The sequence below is a fragment of the Molossus molossus genome, unplaced genomic scaffold (genome assembly GCF_014108415.1).
Source record: "Molossus molossus isolate mMolMol1 unplaced genomic scaffold, mMolMol1.p scaffold_m16_p_14, whole genome shotgun sequence".
NCBI lineage: Eukaryota > Metazoa > Chordata > Mammalia > Chiroptera > Molossidae > Molossus > Molossus molossus.
In genome coordinates, this window is record NW_023425349.1 from 10953751 (window position 1) to 10977474 (window position 23724).

The 23724-nt window shown below is 38.7% G+C and overlaps 1 protein-coding gene across 6 annotated transcripts in view; it reads left to right on the forward strand.

Annotated features, from left to right (window-relative positions):
* The window catches only part of LOC118629517 (spermatid perinuclear RNA binding protein), a 197766-nt gene that overhangs the window by 75786 nt on the left and 98256 nt on the right, over positions 1-23724 (forward strand). For 5 of the 6 annotated variants that reach the window (XM_036260840.1, XM_036260841.1, XM_036260844.1 and 2 more), the window contains 3 exons: positions 8139-8306; positions 13107-13327; positions 19105-19270. In XM_036260840.1, coding sequence (XP_036116733.1) covers positions 8304-8306; positions 13107-13327; positions 19105-19270 — 390 coding nt within the window. In that variant the 5' untranslated portion in view covers positions 8139-8303. Of the gene's footprint in view, positions 1-3999; positions 4024-8138; positions 8307-13106; positions 13328-19104; positions 19271-23724 lie in introns of those variants that run through there. The other variant, XM_036260843.1, reaches the window with a different exon arrangement.

Sequence of the window (23724 nt, forward strand, 5' to 3'; positions counted from 1 at the left end):
TCACCAAGTTAGGGAAGTTTTCTGCCATTATTGTTTCAAATAGGTTTTCGATTTCTTGTTCTCTCTCTTCTTCTGGCAACCCCAAGATGCGAATGTTGGCACGCTTGAGGTTGTCCCAGAGGCTCCTTACACTATCCTCATTTTTTTTGGATTCTTTTTTCTTTTTGCTGTTCTGATTGGGTGTTTTTTGCTTCCTTATATTCCAAATCGATGGTTTGCTTCTTGACTTTACCTACTCTACTATTGAATCTGTGTAAATTATTCTTTATGTCAGTTAGTGCCTCCTTCCTTTCTGACTGCTCCTTTTTTGTGCTCTTTAAGCCCTTGCTAAGTTCATTAAGCCCTTACTAAGAGCATCCTTATAAGGAGTATTTTGAACTCTGCATCTTTTAGGTTGCTTGTCTCCATTTTGCTTAGTTCTTTTTCTGGAGTTTTGTTTTGTTCTTTCATTTGGAACCTGTTTCTTTGTCTCCTCATTTTGGCTGCCTCCCTGTGTTTGTTTCTGTGTATTACTTAACAACAGGTATGGGGTTAGCTGAGACCAGATGCTGCTTGTTTGAAGGAATTTAGAAAAACCTGAAGCAGGATCCAAGACAGGCCAATCCTATGGTAAAGCAACTGGCAACAGCTTGGGTGGGCCAGAAAGTTGGGGTGGGGGGGCAGGGCCTCTGGGAATCACCAAGGCGGGGCTACCAGTGTGAGCCAAGTTGCTGGAGTCCCAGATATGGTGGCTGTCTGCTGCCCCAGGGAAGGGCTCACCAAAGGAACAAAGGCCTCTGAGAGCACGTCTGTCCTGGGAGAAAGCCACCTCTCTAGCACTTGCTCCAATGCCAAACAACTCAGTTCTTCCCCATATGCCTCTGGTCCTTTCAAGCTGCCTCCGCCACGCTGGAGCCTGGAGGGTGTGAGTTGGAGTAAGTCCGTGAGCGGGCCCTTTAAGAGGAGCTGCCTGAGGCTCCTGCAGCCACAGCCTCCCTCAGCCTCAGTTCCCACTGGTTTTTCCAGCCAGAAGTTATGGGGACTTCTCTTCCTGGCACTGGAACCCTGAGCTGGGTGCCTGGTGTGGGATGGGGACCCCTCAGTCCTCAAGGAGGACCTTCACAGCTGAGGTGGTATTCTAATTTTTTTCCTCCACGTGGGTGTGGAACCAGCCTGTTGCGCCTCCGCCCCTCCTGCCAGTCTCGATGTGGCTGCTGCTTTAATTTCATAGTTGTAGGACTTCCATTCAGCTCGATTTCAGACGGTTTTGAATGATGGTTGTTCTGTAGTTTTTGATGTGGTTGTGGGAGAACGCGATACCGTGTTTACCTGCGCTGCCATCTTGACTGAAAGTCTGAAATTCAATTCTTTTCACATGAGTTTTGAACAGAAATTGAATGCCACCATGAAGAGAAAGTTTAATTTATTGGATGGATTTTGGGGGAGTACTGAATTTATATGTAGTATTCACTCTTCTTTTAGTGTGTCTGAATTGATTCATCTTTGTATCCCCTGTACTACCAAGCATAGTACCAGGTACAGAATAGGGAATTAATAAGTATTTACTCATAAATCTCACATAATTTATTGATTTTTCTTTTGTAGATAGAGAGGAAGAGAGAGAGAGTTAGAAACATTGATGTGACAGAAAAACATCCATCGGCTGCCTCCCACACGCCCCCCCCAGTGGGGACTGAACCGGAAACCCAGGCATCTGCCCCTGCTGGGAATCAAACCAGGACCTCTCAGTGCATAGGACGACGCTTAATCCACTGAGCCATACTAGCCGGGCTAAATATATAATTTAAAGTGAGCCTCTTGTCATATCAGTGAGGTGTCTTTTTCTAATTTTATCTTGTCCATCTTTAGTATAGTGGAGATGTGATATTTTATTTTTACATGGTTTTTTCTGGTGAAGTTGCATATATTTGCATTAACAAAATGTAAAGTTTTCTATTGTTACTATTTTGAGAGGAAATAATTTCCTGAATTCTTATCACAGTTTGCAAGACATTACATGGAATTCTTCAAGAAAGTGAATGTATTTAAATAACTTTTTTGTTTTAATTTAAAATATTTTCTCTTAATTGCATTTCATAAAAATTTTCAAATATTTGACTAAGTTTCATATTTTGAATATAGAGAGCAATCATTTTTCCGTTTTGGGATTTGCTCCTAGGAAAAGGGTCTAATGTTCATATATACAAAAACCTAGCTTTGCAGTTTGCTTAGCTTTTCTAAAGCTTTTCACCTTTTAAGATTAGTTAAAAAAGAGATACAATACTATCAAAAGTGTGATCCATGGAAAAAAAAGTTGGTAATTTACAACTCATTAAAATTTAAAACTTGCTCTACCAAAGTTAAGAGACACTGTTAGAGGATGAAAAGACAAGGGAGAAAATCTTTGCAAAACACATATTTGATAATGGACTGGTATCCAGAATATTCAAAGAACTCTTAAATCTAAACAGCAATTAAACAGACAACCCAATTAAAATATATGTAGAAGATGTAAATAGATACCTCACCAGAGAAGACATGCAGGTAGCAAATAGGTGTATGAAAAGATGTTCCACGTCATATGAAAGAGCATTGAGATCCCACTGTACACCTGTTTAGAATGACCACAATCTGGAACACTGACAATGCTAAATGCTGTGAGGATGTGGAGCAATAGGAACTCTCATTTGTTGCTGGTGGGAATGTAAAATGGTGTGGCCACTTTGGATGAAAGACAGTCTGGAAGTTCCTTACAAAGCTGAACATAGTCTTACCATATGATCCTATGATCATGCCCAAATGGGTTGAAAATGTATGTCCACACTTACACCTGGCACAAATGTTAATAGCAGCTTTATTCATAACTTCCAAAACTTGGAAGCAAGCAAGATGTCCTTTAGTAGGTGAATGGATAAACAAACTGTGGTACATCCAGACAGTGAAATATTATTCAGAGATAAAAAGAAGTGACACGGATGAATCTTAAATGCATATTACTAAGTGTAAAAAAGCTAATCTGAAAAGACTACATACTGTATTATTTCAGCTCTATGACATTTGAAAGAGGGAGGGTTGAATAGGTGGAGCATGGAATTTTTTAGGGCTGTGAAACTGTTCTGTATGATTCAGTAATGGATGCATGTAATTATACGTTTGTCAAAACTCATGGAATATTCAACAGAAAGCGTGAACCCTAATGTAAACTTTGGACTTTAGTTAATATTGTATTGACCTTGGTTTATTAATTATAACAAATGTACCATGCTAATCCAAGATATTAATAATAGGAAGATGTATGTGTGGTGGAGAGGAGAACATGGGATTCTCTCTACTTTCCACTCGTTTTTTTTCCCGTAAATCTCAAACTGTTCTATTTACTTATTTGTTAATCCTCACTCAAGGATATTTTTTTCCATTAATTTTTAGAGAGAGTGGGAGGGGTTGTGGAGAGAAACATCAATGTGAAAGATACATCGATTGGTTGCCTTCCACATGTGCCCTGACTGGGGCTGGGGTTCAATCCTGCAACCCAGATATGTGCCTTTGACCCAGAATCGAACCCTTGACCCTTCAGTGCAAGGGCCAATGCTCTAACTGCTGAGCCACATCAGCCAGGGCTCAAACTGTTCTTAAAAAATGTTTATTGATTGAAAAAAACAGTACTTGATAAAGTCGTACACATGTACACACATGCTTATACATATATATACATTCAATTGCTGTATAAAGTACTCTTACTTAACAGGTAGAGCACAGCTAATATTTTTCTAAGCTGTTTTTCAGCTCTTTTGTTTCTGATGTATAAACAAAATATTTTATTTGATATTTGAGGGTTTTCTTCTCCCCTGAAGTCATTTATTGAGTGTGTATTATTTGTCAGATACTTTTAGGTATTTTTATAACCTGTCTCATTTAGTTTGAAGTAGATACTATTCACCTCATTGCATAGGTGAGAAGGCTGTGGCCTTCAAGAAGTGGAGCGACAAAGCTGCTTACAGGCATGCCTCAGATACTGAGGATTCAGTTCCAGAGTGTTGCAATAAAGTGAGTCTCAATCCTTTTGATGTTGGAGGGTCTTGCCTTCAGTTTTTTAAAAAGGCAACATCTGTGAAGAGCCATAAAACGGAAGTGCAGTGAAATGAGGTGTGCCTGTACTTGAATCTAGGCATGTCTGAGTCCAAAGCCTGTGTGTGCTGCTGTACGGGCTTTGTAATTACATAGGCATATTTTTTTTTTTTTTTTTTTTTTTTTTATCCTCACCCGAGGACATCCCTCCATTTTTTGTTCAGGTAGAGTGGGAGGGAGAGAGAGGAACAGAGAGAGAGAGAGAGAAACATCGATGTGAAAGGAACACATCGAGTGGCTGCCACCCGCACAACCAACCAGGGCCGGGGACAAACTGCAACCGAGGTACGCGCCCTTAGCGGGAACCGAACCCGGGTCTCTCTGGACCGCAGGCTGACGCTCCAACCGCTGAGCCAAACCGGCCAGGGCCATAGGCATATTTTTTGAAATAGCTAAAGTTTATCCTCTAACAAGTGTGAGTGCCTTTAGAGCAAAAATATTATTGAAAGAGTTTGTGTAGGTGTGAATCTTGAAGGCTCTACTGAATACTTTTGTGATTTTAATTAGGTTATATAACGTCTTTATGCTCTAGTTTCCTTGGTGTGTTAGAGACAGTCTTTAAGATTGTTGTTAAGGCCCTGGCCAGTTTGGCTCAGCAGTTAGAACGTTGGCCTGTGGTCTAGAGACCTGGATGGGTTCCCGCTAAGGGTGCCTACCTCGGTTGTAGTTTGTCCCCGGCCCTGGTTGGTTGTGTGGGTGGCAGCCACTCGATGTGTCTCTTTCACGTCAATGTTTCTCTCTCTCTCTCTCTCTCTCTCTCTCTCTTTTTCTCCCTCCCACTCTTTCTGAACCAAAAATGGAAAAATGTCCTCAAGTGAGGATTAAAAAAAAAAAAGATTGTTGTTAAGGATTAAATGAGATAATGTATGAAAAGCTATTAGAACAGTGCCTGGCACAGACTATGAGTTTAGTCTGTACTAAATGTTAGCTATCAGTAGTGGAATAGATAAAGGAAACTGAGACCCAAGTAACTTAAGTGATTTTCTGAGTCATATACTTTTCTAAGGTCACAATAGCTCTTAAATGGCAAAGTTGAGTTCTTTTATTTGAAGGCTATAATTTTATCCATTTTAAAAAAGAGAAACTGTTTAAAAATGTGTTGCAGTATCTTCCTATCTGCTTACAGTTAACTGTTTTTCTCAATCAGATTGATACAGTAGGGAAAAAGCATTGGGCTTTGATTTAGGTTCTGGACCATGCCTTGTCCCTGATTAATTGTGTGACCTTAATATTTCTGATTGTAGTTCATTTGTAAAATGAGGGGTAGGTGGAATTGGGCCAGATTATTTCATAGTTCATTTTACAAGCACCAACAGAGTACGATTCTGAGATAACACTGCTTTTATTATGAATTCCTGTACTGTGCTATAACACCCTGAGGTTCCCAGAGCTTCTTGATGTATGTGAGGGTGGTTAATCTCTGCTAAGTGATGGAAGAGTACAGTACTTTTATATTGGCCATCCACAGTCTATCTACTATAGCATCAGCATTTGAGCCTTCTGCTTTTTCTGCTTCCAGTTTACTTTTTTAATATGGTTGATTGATTTATTGCCTTTACTTTTTTAAAGAGTGGAGCTTGTGGACTTTGTTTTCAATTCTCAGTTGAACAAATAACAATCTTTTTTGGCTGCCGGATTCACAGCTAAGTATTGAATCCCCTAGAAAAGAGTAGGGTTGGGAATGGGAAATGCCAGAGACTCTAAAGTATGTAGTACAATCTTTCTGTAGAAGGTATGATTTTAGTGACAAAAGAATCTTTGAGATATTTTTTTTTACCATGGGATCAAGTTTTAGGTTCTTTGTTGTATGAAAGGACTCTGTGAGTTGCAGCATGTGTGTGTGCCTGCTTTACCTTGAAGTGATATGTATAAATAAAGTAAGTTTCACTTCTTAGTTCAGTTATATAACGTTCTTTTAAAAATATTTTTTCTTTATTGATTTTAGAGAGAGGAAAGGGGAGAGAGAGAGAGAGAGCGAGCGAGCTAGAAACACCGATGAGAGAGAAACATCACTTGGCTGCCTCCTGCATGCCCCTCACTGGGGATTGGGCCCACAGCTTGGGCATGTGCCCTGACCAGGAATTGAACTGCGCCAACAGTTCTCAACCTGTGGGTCGTGACCCCTTTGGGGGGTCCAACGACCCTTTCACAGGGGTTGCCTAAGACATATTTCTGATGGTCTTAGGAACCGAGACACTGCTCCTCTGTCTTCAGGCGGGTCCACTCACATGCAGATACACCCACACACAACGTGAGGAACTGTATTAAAGGGTCGCAGCATTAGGAAGGTTGAGAACCAGTGGTCTGTGCTCAGTCAGTGAGCCACACCAACTGGGCTACATAACCTTTTTGTTTGTTTGTTTTAGTCATGTTTCACTAGCTTATTTATGGTAGGTTTCATAAACCAGAGTCAGGGAAGTTAGTTACAGGATATGAATAGTTTTGCATGTAGGTTACAGCTGAGTATCATTTGATTATAATCATGGGTCTGTTTTTTTTCATTTTCAGTATTTGGGAGAGTTAAATGTCACACCTGTAACTTTCCTGGTCCCCCCAAATTAAAACAGGATATTTTTTGCCCTGGCTGGTTTGGCGCAGCGGTTAGAGCATCAGCCTACGGTCCAGAGAGACCCAGGTTCGGTTCCCGCTAAGGGCATGTACCTCGGTTGCAGTTTGTCCCTGGCCCTGGTTGGTCGTGCAGGTGGCAGCCACTCAATGTGTCCCTTTCACGTCGATGTTTCTCTCTCTTCCTCTCTCTCCCTCCCACTCTCTCTGAACAAAAAATGGAAAAATGTCCTCGGGTGAGGATAAAAAAAAAAAGGGTATTTTTGTCTTGAAGGGAGTAACTGGATTGTACTAGGAAACTGTTACAAACAAAATAATAAGGGGGATTCTTTATTTAAAGGAATTTAATTTAAAGGAAAGATACTGAAATGAAGAGGAAGCTGTTTCATTGTATGGTGTGTAGCTTATTCCTGATATCCACATAGTTAAAGCATGTGTTGTATTTTGACAGTCATTTGCTAGTATTTTTTTAAACAGCTGTCTTATAATTTAAAAGCGTGTCATCAGTACTCAGAAGAGTTTACTTTTACCCCCGTCTGGAATAAAATCTCATAAAGGTAGAACAAAGAGATGATGAGGCCTCAGGGCAGAAAAATACAGTGGGATCTTGGCCAAGAGTCATCCATGGGTAATTAAGTCAGGATTTAGAGGATATTCAGGAATCTCATATAACAGTGCATAATAGGTTGAGGGGGAAGTAGAATCTCTTAGGAGTTAGGAAACAGAGCCAAAAAAACATTCTGAATTTTTGGCCTAAAAATGATTAAAGAAAAAACTTTGTGCCAGCATATGCTGTCTGGTGGCAATATCAAATTGAAAAGCCTCATGGTTATAATTGATGGTGGTGGTATATTTTCAGGCATCTTTTTTTTTTTTCTTTATTGGTTTTAGAGAGAGAGGAAGTGAGAGGGAGAGAGATAGAAACATCGATGAGAGAGAACATCGATTGGCCGCCTCCTGCATGTTCCGCACTGGGGATCTGGCCCACAACCTGGGCATGTGTCCTGACCGGGAATCAAACTGGTGACCTCTTGGTGCATGGGTTGATGCTCAACCACTGAGGCACACTGGCTGGACTATTTTCAGATATCTTACCTACTTTTTGGATAGGTCTGACTAATACCAGTTTCCAATAGAAAACTCTCAAGGTTAATTGCAACATTGTTGCAACAATAGTAATATTGTGGTGTTGGTAGTCTGTTAATGCATTTATCTCATTGAGAGCAAGTCAGCCAGCTGCCAGCCACACTGTAGTTACCAGTAGTGTTGCTTTTCTGGCCATATCACTTAGACTCTTTCTTGGGCCTAGGCCTTCAAGGGATGTTTTAGCTTTTTGTTTGAAGTGAGGTAGTTTTTCCATTGTAAAGATTGTTTCTTTTTATTGGATAACATGTTTGTAGCTCCACACTCAGATATGAAACTAATTGTAATAAGCATTTTTGAAAAGTTGTTTTCATTTTCTCTTGCAGGTGTAAACCAGAGAGCAGTCTTCAAACTTCTTTGCCGTATTAACTCTGAGCTGTCAGGGGACTCAGGCTTATGAGGAGGTATTGTCACACAAAACAGTGTCTGGTGAAGACGACAAGAAAGAGGGGAAAGGATCGGAAAAAGAAGCTAAAACACGATAGAAAACCATGGTTGGTTATTACTTATGTTTTTTAATTAAGTTACAAAAGATTCCAATAGCTTAAAATTGGAAGTGTTAACAGGGAGGGCAAGTGAAAAACAATGGTGTTAATTTTTGGCTCTAATGCATCAGATAAAGAAGGCACTCACTCTACTATTTAGGCAAAGAAATGAATCAGATTTATTATGAGCCCTTTAAACCACAAGATGGAGCCCCATGAGCCTGCAGGCTATAAATTATTAAATATAAAGGAGGGAATGCTCATAAATAATATTTTCTAATAAAACTGGCATTAGCAAACGGATACAAATGGCTAATGTGACTTTGACCTTGAAATTGTGTAATTTTTTTTTTTTCGTCTTCTACCTGCAGTTCATTTTTTTCCCTCATGGAAATTAAAAATTCGGAGCCAGTCTTTAACTAGTGATATGAATGGTGTAGGAGTTTATAAAATGTGTATTTAACTCAAAAAGCTACTGTTTCCCACATGCTTTTAAAATAATAGGGTCAAGTGTTAAGCGTATCGGGGACACTGGACTGAATATCAAGGAAATCTCACTTTTTGTGAAAGGTTCATATTTCTGAATTTGAGATATTAGATGAGGTCATAACCTCTGGTGCCTAGATTTTTAATTGGTAAAATATGCTGAATTTTTCCTTCCTAGTATTTTGTTTCAAGAGGATGTTGTGTGAATTTTTACCATAGTGTGTAACTGAGAAAAGGCTTAAAAAAGACAAGTGGGGGAGGGGGAAGCACAAAAATATTAATCATTAGTGTGTTTGAAATATGTTGTTTAGTAAATTTGATGATGTTTCTTTAAGTGTTATTTGATCTTTTAAAAACTTGTTCTAAGAATTACAGTTGCTCTTCAGAGAAGAAATTCTAATATTTTAGTTTTGGATAGTGGGGAAAAATGTTGACTTGGGATTTTCTGTCACAAGTTTTATGGTGAGATGTGAAAAATGACACTGACTTGCCCTGGCCGGTTTGGCTCAGCAGTTGGAGCATTGGCCTGCGGACCACAGAGTCCTGGGTTTGGTTACCGCTAGGGGACAGGACCCCCCCCCCCCCCCCCAAAAAAAGGACACTGACTTGCCTGGCCAGTGTTCCTCAGTGGATTCAGTCTTATGGACTAAGAGGTCCCAGATTCGATTCCCAGTCAGGGCACATGCCTGGGTTGTGGGCTTGATCCCCAGTAGAGGGCATGCAGGAGGCAGCCGATGGATGTTTCTCTCTCACATTGATGTTTCTATCTCTCTCTCCCTTCCTCTTTCTCTAAAAAATCAATAAAAACGTATAAAAAAAATGACATTGACTTAATGTTTTCTCCCATGTGAATTATTTGACGAGCTGATTTATCTATTATGGTCTTGGTATTCTTAGTTTAAAGAAATGCTTTATATATTATATTATTGGTCATAGTGGATGAAATTATCTTTTCTAGTTTGTTTGTTAATTAATTAATTTTAATCCTCACCCAAGGATATTTTTCCACTGTCCTTTCTAGATAGAGAGAGAAACATTGATGTGAGAGAGACACACTGATTGGTTGCCTCCTGCACAACCCCAACCAGGGCCAGGATCGAACCTGAAACCAAGGTAATTGTACTTGACTGGGAATTGGTCCGAGGGCCGACACTCCAACTGCTGAGCCAAACCGGCCAGGGTTCTAGTTTATTTTAAATTTAGCTTAGATTTTCTGGTGTAGAAATTTTGTATTTTTATGTAATTTAATTGGTTGGTAGATGGTTTTCAATTTTTCCTATTATATTTCAGATTTGAATGAGGACTTTGTTTCTGCATAGTTCTTCCAATTCAATTTTTTAATACTTAAAAAAATCTATTTGGAGCTTCTTTGGGTAAATAAGGTCACCCTCCAATTTTTTTGTAATGTTTTTATTCCTCTTTTCACCTTAAAAATTTTTTTTAATGTTTTCATTGATTAATTTTTAGAGAGAGAGAGAGGAAGGGAGAGAGAGATAGAGACATCTATGTAAGAGAGAAACATCTATCGGCTGCTTCCTGCACACCTCCTACTGGGGATCGAGCCTGCAACCCAGCATGTGCCCTCACTGGGATTCGAACTGGGACCTCTCAGTCCATGGGACGACACTCAATCCACTGCCACACCAGCTCGTTCACCATTGTTTTATGATGCTTGTCCTGTCACATCCAGTTGACTCTCGGATTTAACTTTGGCAGTCTGTGTTATTTGTGAGAGACACACCAAGGGTTTGTGTACTTAGCAATCTATAATTTTACTATGGTGAGGCCTGTGTGCAGGACTGAGTAATTTAAGTAATTTAGTAGCTCACCATAAAAATGGAAAATCCCAGGTTAACACTTTTTTTTTTCTACCATCCAGAACTAAACATGTTAGTAGAATTTCTTCTCTAAAGAGCAATTCAACAAAGTTATAATCCCTAGAAAAACCTAGCATTTTTAATTTGTTATATGGCTCTTTTGTTTTTTTGTTATTTTGTGATATATGAGTAAATTTCATGAAGTAATTAAAAGGTTTGTGGCAAAAGACTCTAGTTTGAAAATTGGTTGTGGATTTTGAGTAAGAAAGAAATCTAGGTAAAGATGGTTTTTATCTAGAAAAGAGAAAGCTTTTGTGATTGCTTTTAGTTTTTTTTATATGATAATTCAGGGTTTCAACGGATTACTGACCATTTTAGTTTGCTTCATTTTACAGGGAACAGTTATACTGTAGTGTTAATTTACTGGTGTCCAAATTGATATATTTTAAAAATATTGATCAAACAAAAACAAAAGAACACTGATAAAAATTGGGAATATTTTATTTGGTGGTAAAGACTTTAAAACAAATATTTACCATCTCTACTAGTACATAATTTTATGTAAGTAAAGACACTGTAGCAACACTTTAAAAAATAGAATACTTTTGCTTTATGAAAACTCAGCAAGTTATCTATGTTCATTTTGCTTTGTACTGGTATAAGTGTCTTCATGGTATTTGTAAATTTGGAAATATTCAAAGTTTTTGATGTGTGACTCATGAGTGTGAAGTATCTAATATATTTTCATGAAATTCATTCTATTTCTAGGCTTTAATCTGCATCACTAATTTCTGGATTCAGCATGTTATTTTAATTATTGCTTTTTAAATTTTTGATATTTTGTTTCAGCATAATGGTACCACTCATCCATCTTTGTAGAATATTTCTTACTTTCACTGATTCCCCCCTCCCCCAAATGAGCTATAAAATTATTTTTGAGTACTAAGTAAATCTGTCTTGACTGAGAATGTAATACATTTGTAAATTAGTTTGGAAAGTTGATTCTTTTGCAATGCAGGGTGGAACAAAAGTAGGTTTACAGTTGTGAGTATGCGAAACAGTTTATTCTTGCATTATTATTAATTATTGTATAATTTTCCATATGAACAACTGTAAGCCTACTTTTGCTCCACCCTGGATGTATTTTTCTTGTTCTGGAATTTGTAATGTTCCCTACTAAACTTTTTTAAGTATTAAAGCTTTGCACCAAAGTTTTAAATGCCAAATAGTAAATAGTATGCTAATGTGTCTATGGTTTTTCTTGTGTTTACACATAACATTGTATTTTGTGTTATTACTGTATTATGAAATCTCAATTTTTCAAGATGCACAAATCTCCAGCAGTTTTGAAAGGAGAGACTGGGCATCATGAGTCACCATTATGCATTTCCTGATACTATCTTGAAGTTAGGAGTTGTCTGTTTCTTGCAGATGATATGTGATAATGGGTGACTTTCTGAAGGGGGATTCAAAACACACAGATTCAGCTAAAAGGTAGCATATACATAAATTCCAAGTGTGACCTGGGTGAACCTTACCAAGCATGAATGAAAGATCTCTAATTTTTTGGTGTGTTCAGTGGAATGAGGGTTAACTTCTTATTTCTGAGCAATTTTTTACTGTGTCAACATGAACTATTTCACAACATTTTGATAATTAATACTATGACTTGACTTAAATATATTTACAATCCTTTTTTTTTTTTAATCCTCACCCAAGGACATTTTTCTATTTTTTTGTTTAGATAGAGTAGGAGGGAGAGAGAGGAAGAGAGAGAGAGAGAAACATCGACGTGAAAGGGACACATCAAGTGGCTGCCACCTGCACGACCAACTGGGGCTGGGGACAAACTGCAACCGAGGTACGTGCCCTTAGCGGGAACCGAATGTGGGTCTCTCTGGACTGCAGGTTGACTCTCTAACTGCTGAGCAAAACCGGCCAGGGCGCCATCCTTTTTTTAATTTTTATTGATTTTTTTTTTTATCCTCACCCAAGGACATTTTCCCATTTTTTGTTCAGATAGAGTGGGAGGGAGAGAGAGGAAGAGAGAGAGAAAAAAACATCAATGTGAAAGGGACACATCGAGTGAGTGCCTCCCTCACAACCCAACCAGGGCCGGGGACAAACTGCAGTGAGGTACGTGCCCTTAGTGGGAACCGAACCCCAGTCTTTCTGGACTGCAAGCCCGTGTTCTAACCGCTGAGCCAAACCGGCCAGGGCTATTGATTTTTTTGGAGAAGAAGGGAGAGAGATAAAAACATTGATGTGAGATAGAAACATCGATGTAAGAGAGAAACATCGATTGGCTGCCTCCTGCACACCCCCTAGTAGGGATCAAGCCTGCAATCTGGATATGTGCCCTACTGGGAATGGAATCGGGACCTCTCCATCCATGGGATGATGCTCAATCCACTGAGCCACACTGCCCAGGCATATTTGTCATCTTTTTCAGGTAACATGTTTTTATTTTTAATTGAAGTAATTGTTTTCTTTCTCCTTCTGACAGAGATCTATTAGGTCTTTTGCCAATGATGATCGCCATGTTATGGTGAAACATTCAACAATCTATCCATCTCCGGAGGAACTTGAAGCTGTTCAGAATATGGTGTCTACTGTTGAATGTGCTCTTAAACATGTCTCAGATTGGCTGGATGAAACAAATAAAGGCACAAAAACAGAGGGCGAGGTAGAAATGAAGAAGGATGAGGCCACAGACACCTGTTCCAAGTGAGTGTGGCCTGACCTTTGTGGCACTTTACTGCAGTACCCAGAAAGTCCAGGGTCCCACCCTCTGGCTTATGTGTGGTGTATGGTGTCCTTTGGGTTTTCTCACTTATATGATTGTAAACAAAGAAGTGAATATTTGTAGAGTTTTTCTGAGTTAAATTTGAAAGGAAAACATGAAAGGAGGCGTGATTAGACCAGAAAAAGAGGACCTGTGCAGGATACCTTTTGAGAATGCACCAAGCCCTTTGAAATCTCTTTTTGGAAGTGATAAGTCATCCTTTTCATGTTTTGGCTCAGCCTCCTACATTCAGACATAAATAGTAGTATTTTTGGTTTCTGGGGAAATCTTAAAATGTCATTTTTGTCAGATATTTTAAAACCTTGGCATAGAAAAAAGAGTGCGGCAAAAGGTATTTAAAGGTGTTTTTAACTGTATCTACTGTGTTGATTCTCAATGTTTTCCATATAGTAAATGCTCATTGGATATTTGTAGAATGCAAGAAGGCCTACTGGGAGCCAGAACCTTCAACAATTATAGCAGAGTATTCTCAGTGCTTTAATAATAGTAAGAGATTAGTAAGATGAAGCTGATGAAAACTGGAGTCAGATTATGACTTTTTTTTTTCATTTTTCATTTTATTTTTGTTACAGATGTTTCTCCCTTTTTACCAAGTTGACACCCTTCTCCCCATCCCCCTCACCCCATCTTCGGCTTTGTGACATTTTTTTAAGCCATACTAAAAGCTTAGAGTTACTGTTTTGAGCAGTGTCATTATGATTGGAATTAAGTGTATGATTGACTTTGAAAGATGAAGCTAATTTAACTACTGAATTAATAGGATTAAGAGTGTTGCTTTGGCTAAGACTTGTGAATTGAGTATGGAAGTTATAGAATCATTTGCAGATTTAATTCTGAATCAATGTAATAAGTAGATAACAGTGGGAAAGTATTGATAAATTGATTTCTTCACAGAAATATTGTGTAACCTTTTCATTTTCAAATCAAAGATAATCAGTATCAGTTATCAGTTGAAAATAATTCCTTGACTTTGTTAATGGTTTATAGGTAATATATATTGTATCTAGTTGTAGTCTTGTCAGCTTCAAGGTTCTTGGCAGCAGTTCATTTTTTCTCACATATGGCTTTAACAAAGATACTCAAATTTTGGAGTTTATGTTAATTAGTAATATTATCTAATAATCTAGTTTTGTATATCCCAGTCCCTATGGAAGTTAAATTGTCATACACTCCATATTCACATTGTACTTTGGAATGTGTTTATACCCTTTTAAACTTTAAAAATTGTACAATATATAACATACAGTTTACAATTTCACCATTTTTAAGTGGTTTCCTTTTTTAGTGGAATTCATGACCTTCTTAATACATCTTCAGTTTGTTCTCATGGCTGGGTAGACTTTTGGAAAGTACTCCAGTAGACTTTTGCTCAACTGAATCAAGATCACTGTGTTTTAAAGGTTTTAAAAGGTGACGTGCTCCCTGTGTGCATGCTCTTGATTGTAAAGTCTTTCCATTTTGTGGACTAGTTACCGGTTGAGCACTTGTCTGTGAGTCTTCCCACATGGTAGAACTCAAGTTGTGCAGAATGAGTCTGTTCTTACTTTGTTTAAACCAGAGTCAGTCACACCCCCAAGAATAAAGCTGTGTTTGATAATAGACACATACTGTACTCCTGGTATATACTGAGTATCACCGCATAGGGCACAAGATGGTTGAGGGCTAGCTGATTGTTATTAAGAACTTCTGTTGTCAGGCACAGTTTGGCAGCTTTTATTTTTACTTTTTTTGTTGTTGTTAAACCTCATCAAAGGATATTTTTTCATTGATTTTTAGATAGAATGGAAGGAAAGGAGGAAGAGAGAGAGGGAGAAACATCAGTGTGAGAGACACACATGAGTTGGTTCCTCCTGCACGACCCAGGGCTGGGGATCGAACCTACAACCCAGGTATATGTCCCTGATCGGGAATTGAGCCTGTGACCCTTCTGTCTGCAGGTCTACAGTCTAGCTGCTAAGCAAAATCTGCCAGGGCAGGATTCTGTTCTTAATTTTAAGTAATTCTCTACATTTGAGTTGCTTGCTTTACAATACCTTCTATATTCAAATTCATTATTCAACTTCAGGACTGAATTAGGACTTAGTTTCTTTGCTCAGTCCTGCTCTTTGCTAAGTATGAGAAGACCAAGTTTGTCATAATTATGATATAGAATTTAATAAGTGAGCTAATAATGGCTAGTTAATAATAGCTACCATTTATTGCATGCCAATTAGAGTGCCAGATTATTTTCCACGTTATTGTACAATAAACCTACTAGTCTCTGTTATTATCTGCCTCCATTTTATTTTTATTTATTTTAAAATATTTTTTTATTGATTTTTTTTTTTTTATCCTCACCCGAGGACTTTTTTTGCATTTATCTTCAGATAGAGCGGGAGGGAGAGAAGGAGGAAGAGAGAGAGAAATATTGACGTTAAAGAGACACATCGAGTGGTTGCCACCCACACGACCCCAACTGGGGCAGGGAAAAACCCCAACCAAGGTACGTGCCCTTATCGGGAACCGAACCCAGGTCTCTCTGATCTGCATACTGATGTTCTAACCGCTGAGCCAAACTGGCCAGGACTTTATTGATTTTTTTAAAGAGAGGAAGGAATGGAGAGAGAGAGAAAGAGAGAGAGAGAGAGAGATTAAAACATCCATGTCTGGGAGAAACATTGATCGGCTGCCTCTTACATGCCCCCTACTGGTGATCGAGCCTCTCAGTCCATGACACAACGCTCAGTCCACTGAGCCACACTTTCACTGCTTCAGATTTGCTTACGCCCCCCAAAAATAAAAATTAAATTAAAAATGACTTGGAATTGTTAACAAACTTTAACTTGCTTAAGGTCACTGAATGAGTGTGTGTAGTAGAGCCAGGATTCACATTTAAGTCTGTTGGACTCCAGATCCAGTTTTCTTAGCATCTTTGCTTTGATTTCCTGTGACTAAAATGTGAAAGTGCAGAGCAAGGAGAGATTATATGCTGGTTCTGGGGATCAGAAAAAACTTGATGAAGGAGGTAGCATTTGCCAGTAGGTTTAGAGCAGTGGTTCTCAACTTTCCTAATGCCACCACAATCCTTTAATACAGTTCCTCACGTTGTGGTGACCCCCAACCATAAAATTGTTTTCGTTGCTACTTTATAACTGTAATTTTGCTACTGTTATGTCTTAGGCAACCCCTGTGAAAGGGTATTCAACTCTCAAAGGGGTCATGACCCACAGGTTGAGAACTGCTGGTTTAGAGGATGGGTAGGGTTTTGGTGCAGGCAATGAAAGTTGAAAAAAAAAATCTCAGCGAAGATCTAGGTATGAGAAAATATAGATCCTGTTGAAGGATTAATAGTTATTATTTATTGAGCTATTAATATATGTGAAGCTCATTACTTTTTTTTTTTTTTTTGTTCATTTATCTTCAGATAGAGCGGGAGGGAGAGAGGGAGGAAGAGAGAGAGAGAGAAACATCGACGTGAAAGGGATATCGAGTGGCTGCCACCCGCACGACCAACCAGGGCTGGGGACAAACTGCAACCGAGGCACGCGCCCTTAATGGGAACCGAACCCGGGTCTCTCTGGCCTGCAGGCTGACGCCCTAGCCACTGAGCCAAACCGGCCAGGGCTGCTGTTTCTTTTTATTTAAAATCCTCACCCAAGGGTATGTTTTTTAAAAAAATGTGGTGGTCGGGGGAGGAAACATCAGTGTGAAAAACATTGATTGGTTGCCTCCCATACTCACCCTGACCAGGGACCTTTTGGTGTATGGGACGACACTCCAACCAACTGAGCCACTTGGCCAGGGCCTGAGTCTGTTCTTAATATTAAAGAATTCCCTACACTTGGGTTACTTGCTTTTTATTTTTTTCTATACTTGACTAGCCTTAAAGTTTTTTTATTGATTTACCATTTATGAATCTCTAAGGTGTGCCAGGCACTGAACCAGTGACTGGATTATTTATAATTTACTGTCTTGTTTCCATTATCACAATTTGTTTCTTTCCTTTCTCTAGTTTATTCTCCACTCTGCTGATTTTTGCCTCCAGCTAGAATTACCTTTTTTCTGTCTAACCAAATCAAGGCTGGGCTGAAGTCAGACTTTTAGGTTGCTTTGCTTGTCCTTTTTTTTTTTTTTTTTTTTATCCTCACCCGAGGACATTTTTCCATTTTTTGTTCAGGTAGAGTGGGAGGGAGAGAGAGGAACAGAGAGAGAGAGAGAAACATCGATGTGAAAGGAACACATCGAGTGGCTGCCACCCACACAACCGACCAGGGCCGGGGACAAACTGCAACCGAGGTACATGCCCTTAGCGGGAACCGAACCCGGGTCTCTCAGGACCGCAGGCCGACACTCCAACCGCTGAGCCAAACTGGCCAGGGCTGCTTGTCCTTTTTAATTTTTTTTTTTTTTTCCTCACCCGAGGATATTTTTCCATTTTTTGTACAGATAGAGTGGGAGGGAGAGAGAGGAAGGGAGAGAGAGAGAGAAACATCGATGTGAAGGGACACATCGAGTGGCTGCCACCCGCACGACCAACCAGGGCCGGGGACAAACTGCAACCGAAGTACGTGCCCTTAGCAGGAACCGAACCCGGGTCTCTCCGGACCGCAGGCCGACGCTCTAACCGCTGAGCCAAACTGGCCAGGGCTCCTTTTTAATTTTGACCTCTCCCTCTTCTGTACTTGGGAGGCAGCCATTCTTGTGGTCAAACCAACTTGAGTTAGAATCCAGGCTTTGTCATTGTGAACCTGAACAATTAATTAGCTTTCCTGAGATTCACATTTTTTGTCTTTCAAATGTAGGCTTGTTTGAGGTTTAAATGAGAATTATGGCATGCAGTTTGTCCTCAGATGTTACTTTCCCTTCCCCCTTTAAGCAGGTTACTGCTTTTGCACTTACACAGTGTAAGCCTGTAAGGAGCAGGAGTGATTGGATCTCCTTTAGTTTTTTTCCGTATTCAACATTTGCTTAGTTGTTGAATGACTGCTCAGCTTAGTTATATTTTTCACTTGTGATTAAGGAAAATGAACAAATAAGACATTGTAAATCAAGGATAGTTGCTAACTTTATTTTTTGCACCACTCATGACTTGATATCCTTTGAGTATTCGTTCTTTTAGCTACTATTCTATTCAAAATACATATCCTGGCAAATTATCTTTGATCTGTTCTTTCCTCAGCTCTTTGCTTTTATCACATTATTCTGTTTTCCCCATAAACTTTTGTGGATTCCTAGAACGATACAGCTAGAAGGGATGAACTAGGGCTCATCTAACTAATAGCCATTTGACATTTTGGATACCAGCAGGCATCACTAGAAGTAGAGTTCTGGGCTTTTAAATTTCCAACCTGATGCTTTCTCAGTATACCATGGTGCTCATGTTTCTCACAGATTGTTTAATTACCAATAACAATATAATAGGAATTTTTTAAAGTTTGAAAAAGTGTTTAAGGAGATGTAGTATATTTGGATTTTTCTGAACAATATAGTATAATGAAAAAGTTTTAAATCTGTTGTCTAAATTATGCTCCATGTTGATTTCTTGAGGAAGATAGATACTTTTTGAGCCTTATCGGAAACTCAGTTTTATGGAATTTTGGATATCTGGATTTATATACTCCCTTATTAATTCACATGGATATCCAGGAAGCCAAGGAATGATTAAGTTTTAGTCTGGGAAATAGGTTGTAAAAGTAATCATTCAGACTTTTATTTTTAGGGATCAAGGTGGTCGGACATTGTGTGGTGTAATGAGAATTGGCCTGGTTGCAAAAGGCTTGCTGATTAAAGATGATATGGACTTGGAGCTGGTTTTAATGTGCAAAGAAAAACCCACAGAGACTCTGTTAAATACAGTCAAAGATAATCTTCCTATTCAGATTCAGGTGAGTACAGTTTAATTTCACCTCTAGGAGAATTTGTAAAAAGACGAAAATAGGTAGTAACTTTGAATTCAGTAACAAGAAATTGGTGGTAATAAAGGATACAGACAAAAGGAATGCTGCTACTCTGGATCAGTGACTCATTCATCACATTTAAAGCAAATTCTCTGGATATATTTACCAAATTAAGATGGCTATTAAGGTACAGTCTTAAATTTTTCAGGTGTGTCTTGCTGAGAGAGTCTTCATGGTTTCCAGACGAGGTCTCTCAGCATTGTGAAACTCTTGGAAGGGTTGGTATAATGCAGAAAAGAACTGAAAGATCAAAAAGAGCCTACACCACTGGAGACTTGCATAAATAATAACTTTTAATATCGAAGACTCAGTTACTTTGACAGTCAGCCCATTCATTCTGTTAGCGCAAAGTTAGTTCCTTGTTTCCAAACCTTTTTTACATGGTGATGCATTTAGGAAATTTTCATGTTAGAATGCTTTCTGGAGGATGCTACTTACGGCTGAAAGCTCCTCAGGGCTGAAGGCAACCCTAGGACCAGCTCTGCTAGCCTGCTCCGAGGACCAGTTGCATCACTAATTGGGAAGCTGTGATCATCTTTCATTTTTAGATGTGTTATTGTGGTATCATTAGATTGTAGTTTTTTGATGATTTCATATCAGTTAGTCCTTATATCCATGTCAAATAAATAGATACTGGTCCACAAGGTCCAAACTTTGAGTTGTTGAATGTTCTCTTTGTTGTCCTTTTCTTTATCCTCACCCGAGAACATTTTTGCATTTATCCTCAGAGCAGGAGGGAGAGTGGGAGGAAGATAGAGAAACATCGATGTGAGAGAGACACATCGAGTGGCTGCCACCCACACGACCCCAGCTGGGGCCAGGGACAAACTGCAACCAAGGTACATGACCTTAGCAGGAACTGAACCCTAGACTCTCTGGTCCCCGAGCCGACGCTCTAACTGCTGAGCCAAACCGGCCAGGGCTCTTTGTTGGTTTTTTATTTATATTTCTTCTAAAGTCCTCCTGCCCTTTTTTTTTTTTTTTTTTTTTTAAAGTAATAGAAATTTTAAACTTGTCATTTAATTAGCTTTGTTAGTGGATCATTTTCTTTCATCAAAATCATCTTTTTTTTTTTCTTTTTTTTATCCTCACCAGAGGACATTTTTCCATTTTTTGTTCAGAGAGAGTGGGAGGGAGAGAGAGAGAGAGAGAGAAACATCGACATGAAAGGGACACATCGAGTGGCTGCCACCCACATGACCCAACCAGTGCCGGGGACAAACTGCAACCGAGGTACATGCCCTTAGCGGGAACCAAACCCAGGTCTCTCCGCACCGCAGGCCGTTGCCCCAACTGCTGAGCCAAACCGCTCAGGGCCATCTTGTATTTTTTTTATCTAGCATTCTTGATAGTCAAATTGTGTTACTTGTTGACACATTCCCCTGTATTAATTTTTGGAATGTCTATTTTATTTTATCATTCTGTCTTAGATCTTAACATATAGTTTTTAAGGTGACAAACATTTGGCTTTTCTATTTTTTATTCTGATGAAGAAATGTTTCTGGTCTTTCTTAGGGTTAAATTTATTTCTTTAAAACATTTTTTAAAGCTCTTTGTGATCACTGGAGAGGGAGAGTGGCCAGTGACATGGAGTACAATGAAGTTTAAAGAAGTGGAAAGCTCAATAACGGGTTTCTGGCTAACTATATCTTTTGTTATTAGAATGTTAATAAAATTCCTCTTGTTTACATTATTTCTTATATTGCTTTAAAATTTAATCTGTATTTCTGCTTTTAGTGTAGTGAACATTGTACATTTAAACCTATTATAAGGTAATAATCAAGTGGTTGGCTATGTTAGTCTTTTTTCCCAGCCATCTCACCCCCATTTCTGTTTCCTTTAGTGAGTCCTATTTCTTACGAGAATGCTCATATTCCTCATATGTTAGGGTGGAAAAGAGTTGAAAACAAGTGCTGTAATAAATCAAAGTTCTTATCTGAAAGTCTTTCACATTTCTCTGGTATTGAAGATGTAGGAGATTGGTCCAAGCTTCAGTCTGCATTAGTAGAGCTTTCTCTGTGCAGACCACAGCTGTGTGAACTCTGCACTTTTTTCCTCTCCTGAGTGGGGATCTTTATTTTTGGGCACCACAATTTTAAAATGCTCCTGTTGAACTAGCAAGTGTTTAAGGGAGGGACACAGGAGAGAGTGCAGGCTGTATAAACCAGTTCAGATTTTTAAAAATATGTTTTATAGATTTTTTTTTTTTTTAAGAGAGAGAAAGGGAGAGGGGGAGAGAGAGACATCAGTGAGAGAGAAGCATCAATTGACTGCCTCCTGCACACCCCCTACTAGGGTTGAGCCTGCAACCTGGGCATATGCCCTGACTGGGAATTGAACTGAGACCTCTCGGTTCATGGGATGAACGCTCAACCCACTGAGCCAAACCGGCTGGGCTGAACCTGTTTAGATTTAAAAGGGACTGGGGCTTTAAAAAAATTTTTTTTTATCCTCACCCGAGGACATTTTTCCATTTTTTGTTCAGATAGAGTGGGGAGGGGGGGAGAGGAACAGAGAGAGAGAGAAACATCGATGTGAAAGGGACACATAGAGTGGCTGCCACCCGCACAACCGACCAGGGCCGGGGACAAACTGCAACCGAGGTACGTGCCCTTAGCGGGAACCGAACCCGGGTCTCTCAGGACCGCAGGCCGACGCTCTAACCGCTGAGCCAAACTGGCCAGGGCGGGACTGGGGCTTTTTAGGCAAGAGAAGACAAAACATGACACAAATAGCCTTAGGTCTTTGTAGGGCTTCTTGGAGAAGGTAAAAGAGGCCTGAATCTTAAGACTAATAATGGAAATGATGAGAAGAAATGTTTCAATTTATTATAGCCAATGAAGTTATGGAGTAGTGAAACCAGCTGCTTTGTTTGTGTGATGTTTAGATCCATTACTATAGGTACTTGGGTAAAGATACCCAAATAAAATGGGGATGTAATTGTACATCCATCTCATTAGATTGTATACATGTACACATATATGCCCAAATATACATACAAGTACAAACACGTTATTATTGCTAATATATTCTATATAATCATTTAAAGGATGATTTTTGCTTTTACTCCCTGCTTCCTCCTCGTTTTCTTGGTGTTTGTGTGGAAAACCAATCTCTGATATGATCTTATTTTCTTATGAGTTTAAAAAAAAATATTTTTGAGCACTTACTGTAGCAAAACTTTGTTATCTAAATACCTTAATTAATTGAGGTTGTTCCATATCTTTTCTCTACATATTTTTTTCCTGGGGTGATTTTAGAACTTCCTTGAGCAAGAAGGGAGGAAAAGGATGACCAAAATCAGAAATCACTTATAATTAGTCTAGTCCCAAACTTATACCATATGTTTATTATTTTGGATGTGTCTTATGGTGATCTGCATGCATAATGGAAAATTTTAGTTTGATTCATTCTCTGATGGACATCTTTAATGCTCTTATAGTAGTAAAATGAATGGAAGCAGTTTTCTACTTTTACTCTACATTCTAGTTCTGTTCTGTTTTTTCCAGTTACTTTGTGGCCATTTTCTTCCTTGGTTTCTTATATTTGAAATTAGATAATGAGTTTTCTACTTCTTATCTTTTTTTGAAATGTTTAATGGTAAAATACTCTTTTTATGTAAATGGCTTTGAGTTCTTTTAATGTACACTGCTGAGCAGAGACCCATCAGTGTTTCCATTTAGCTGTTTATGTCAGGTAGTAGATAATAAATTTCACCTCCAAGAAAGACCCTGTGTAATTTTGTGTGTGTGTGTGTAATGTATAGTGATATATTAAGTACAACTTATATGATTCTAATTGATGATTACTTTGTGGAAAACTCTTAAATTGAGTATTGTTGAAAGAATCAATGTACATTTGTTTCCCTATGGGTGTCAAATGACTTGTCCCATAAATGATAGGTCTCACTGGAGTGATTGATCTCTTGAGACCTGTAGTTAGAAAAGGGAAGTTACTAGTTTATGCTTATTTTTTTGCTGATGAGTGACTGTGCAGAGCTTCTTTTTTATTCATTCTTACTTGATTCTCTTTAGAAATCTATATAATCTTATATGTAAATCTACATAATTTTAAATTTGTAAGTCATTGGTAAGTAGGAGTTCCTTTTTAGGCTGTCCTGTCAAAAAAGTACTGGTTTAGAGAGCATGCCCAGCAATTTATTTTTCTACAATAGTTCTTTGTAATACTGTAAAGAATAATAATTTTTACCTGTTATCACATAATGATGCTGTTGGTATTTTACTTTCAAATACTATAAAGAATGAATTTAAATACTGTTTATAATTGTATAGAGAGTTGATGTTGTGGTTGCTTTTTGAGGAATGGAGATAGAGGATTTGCTGATAAGTTGGAAGGAGAGAGAAGTTATTCCTAAACTAAAG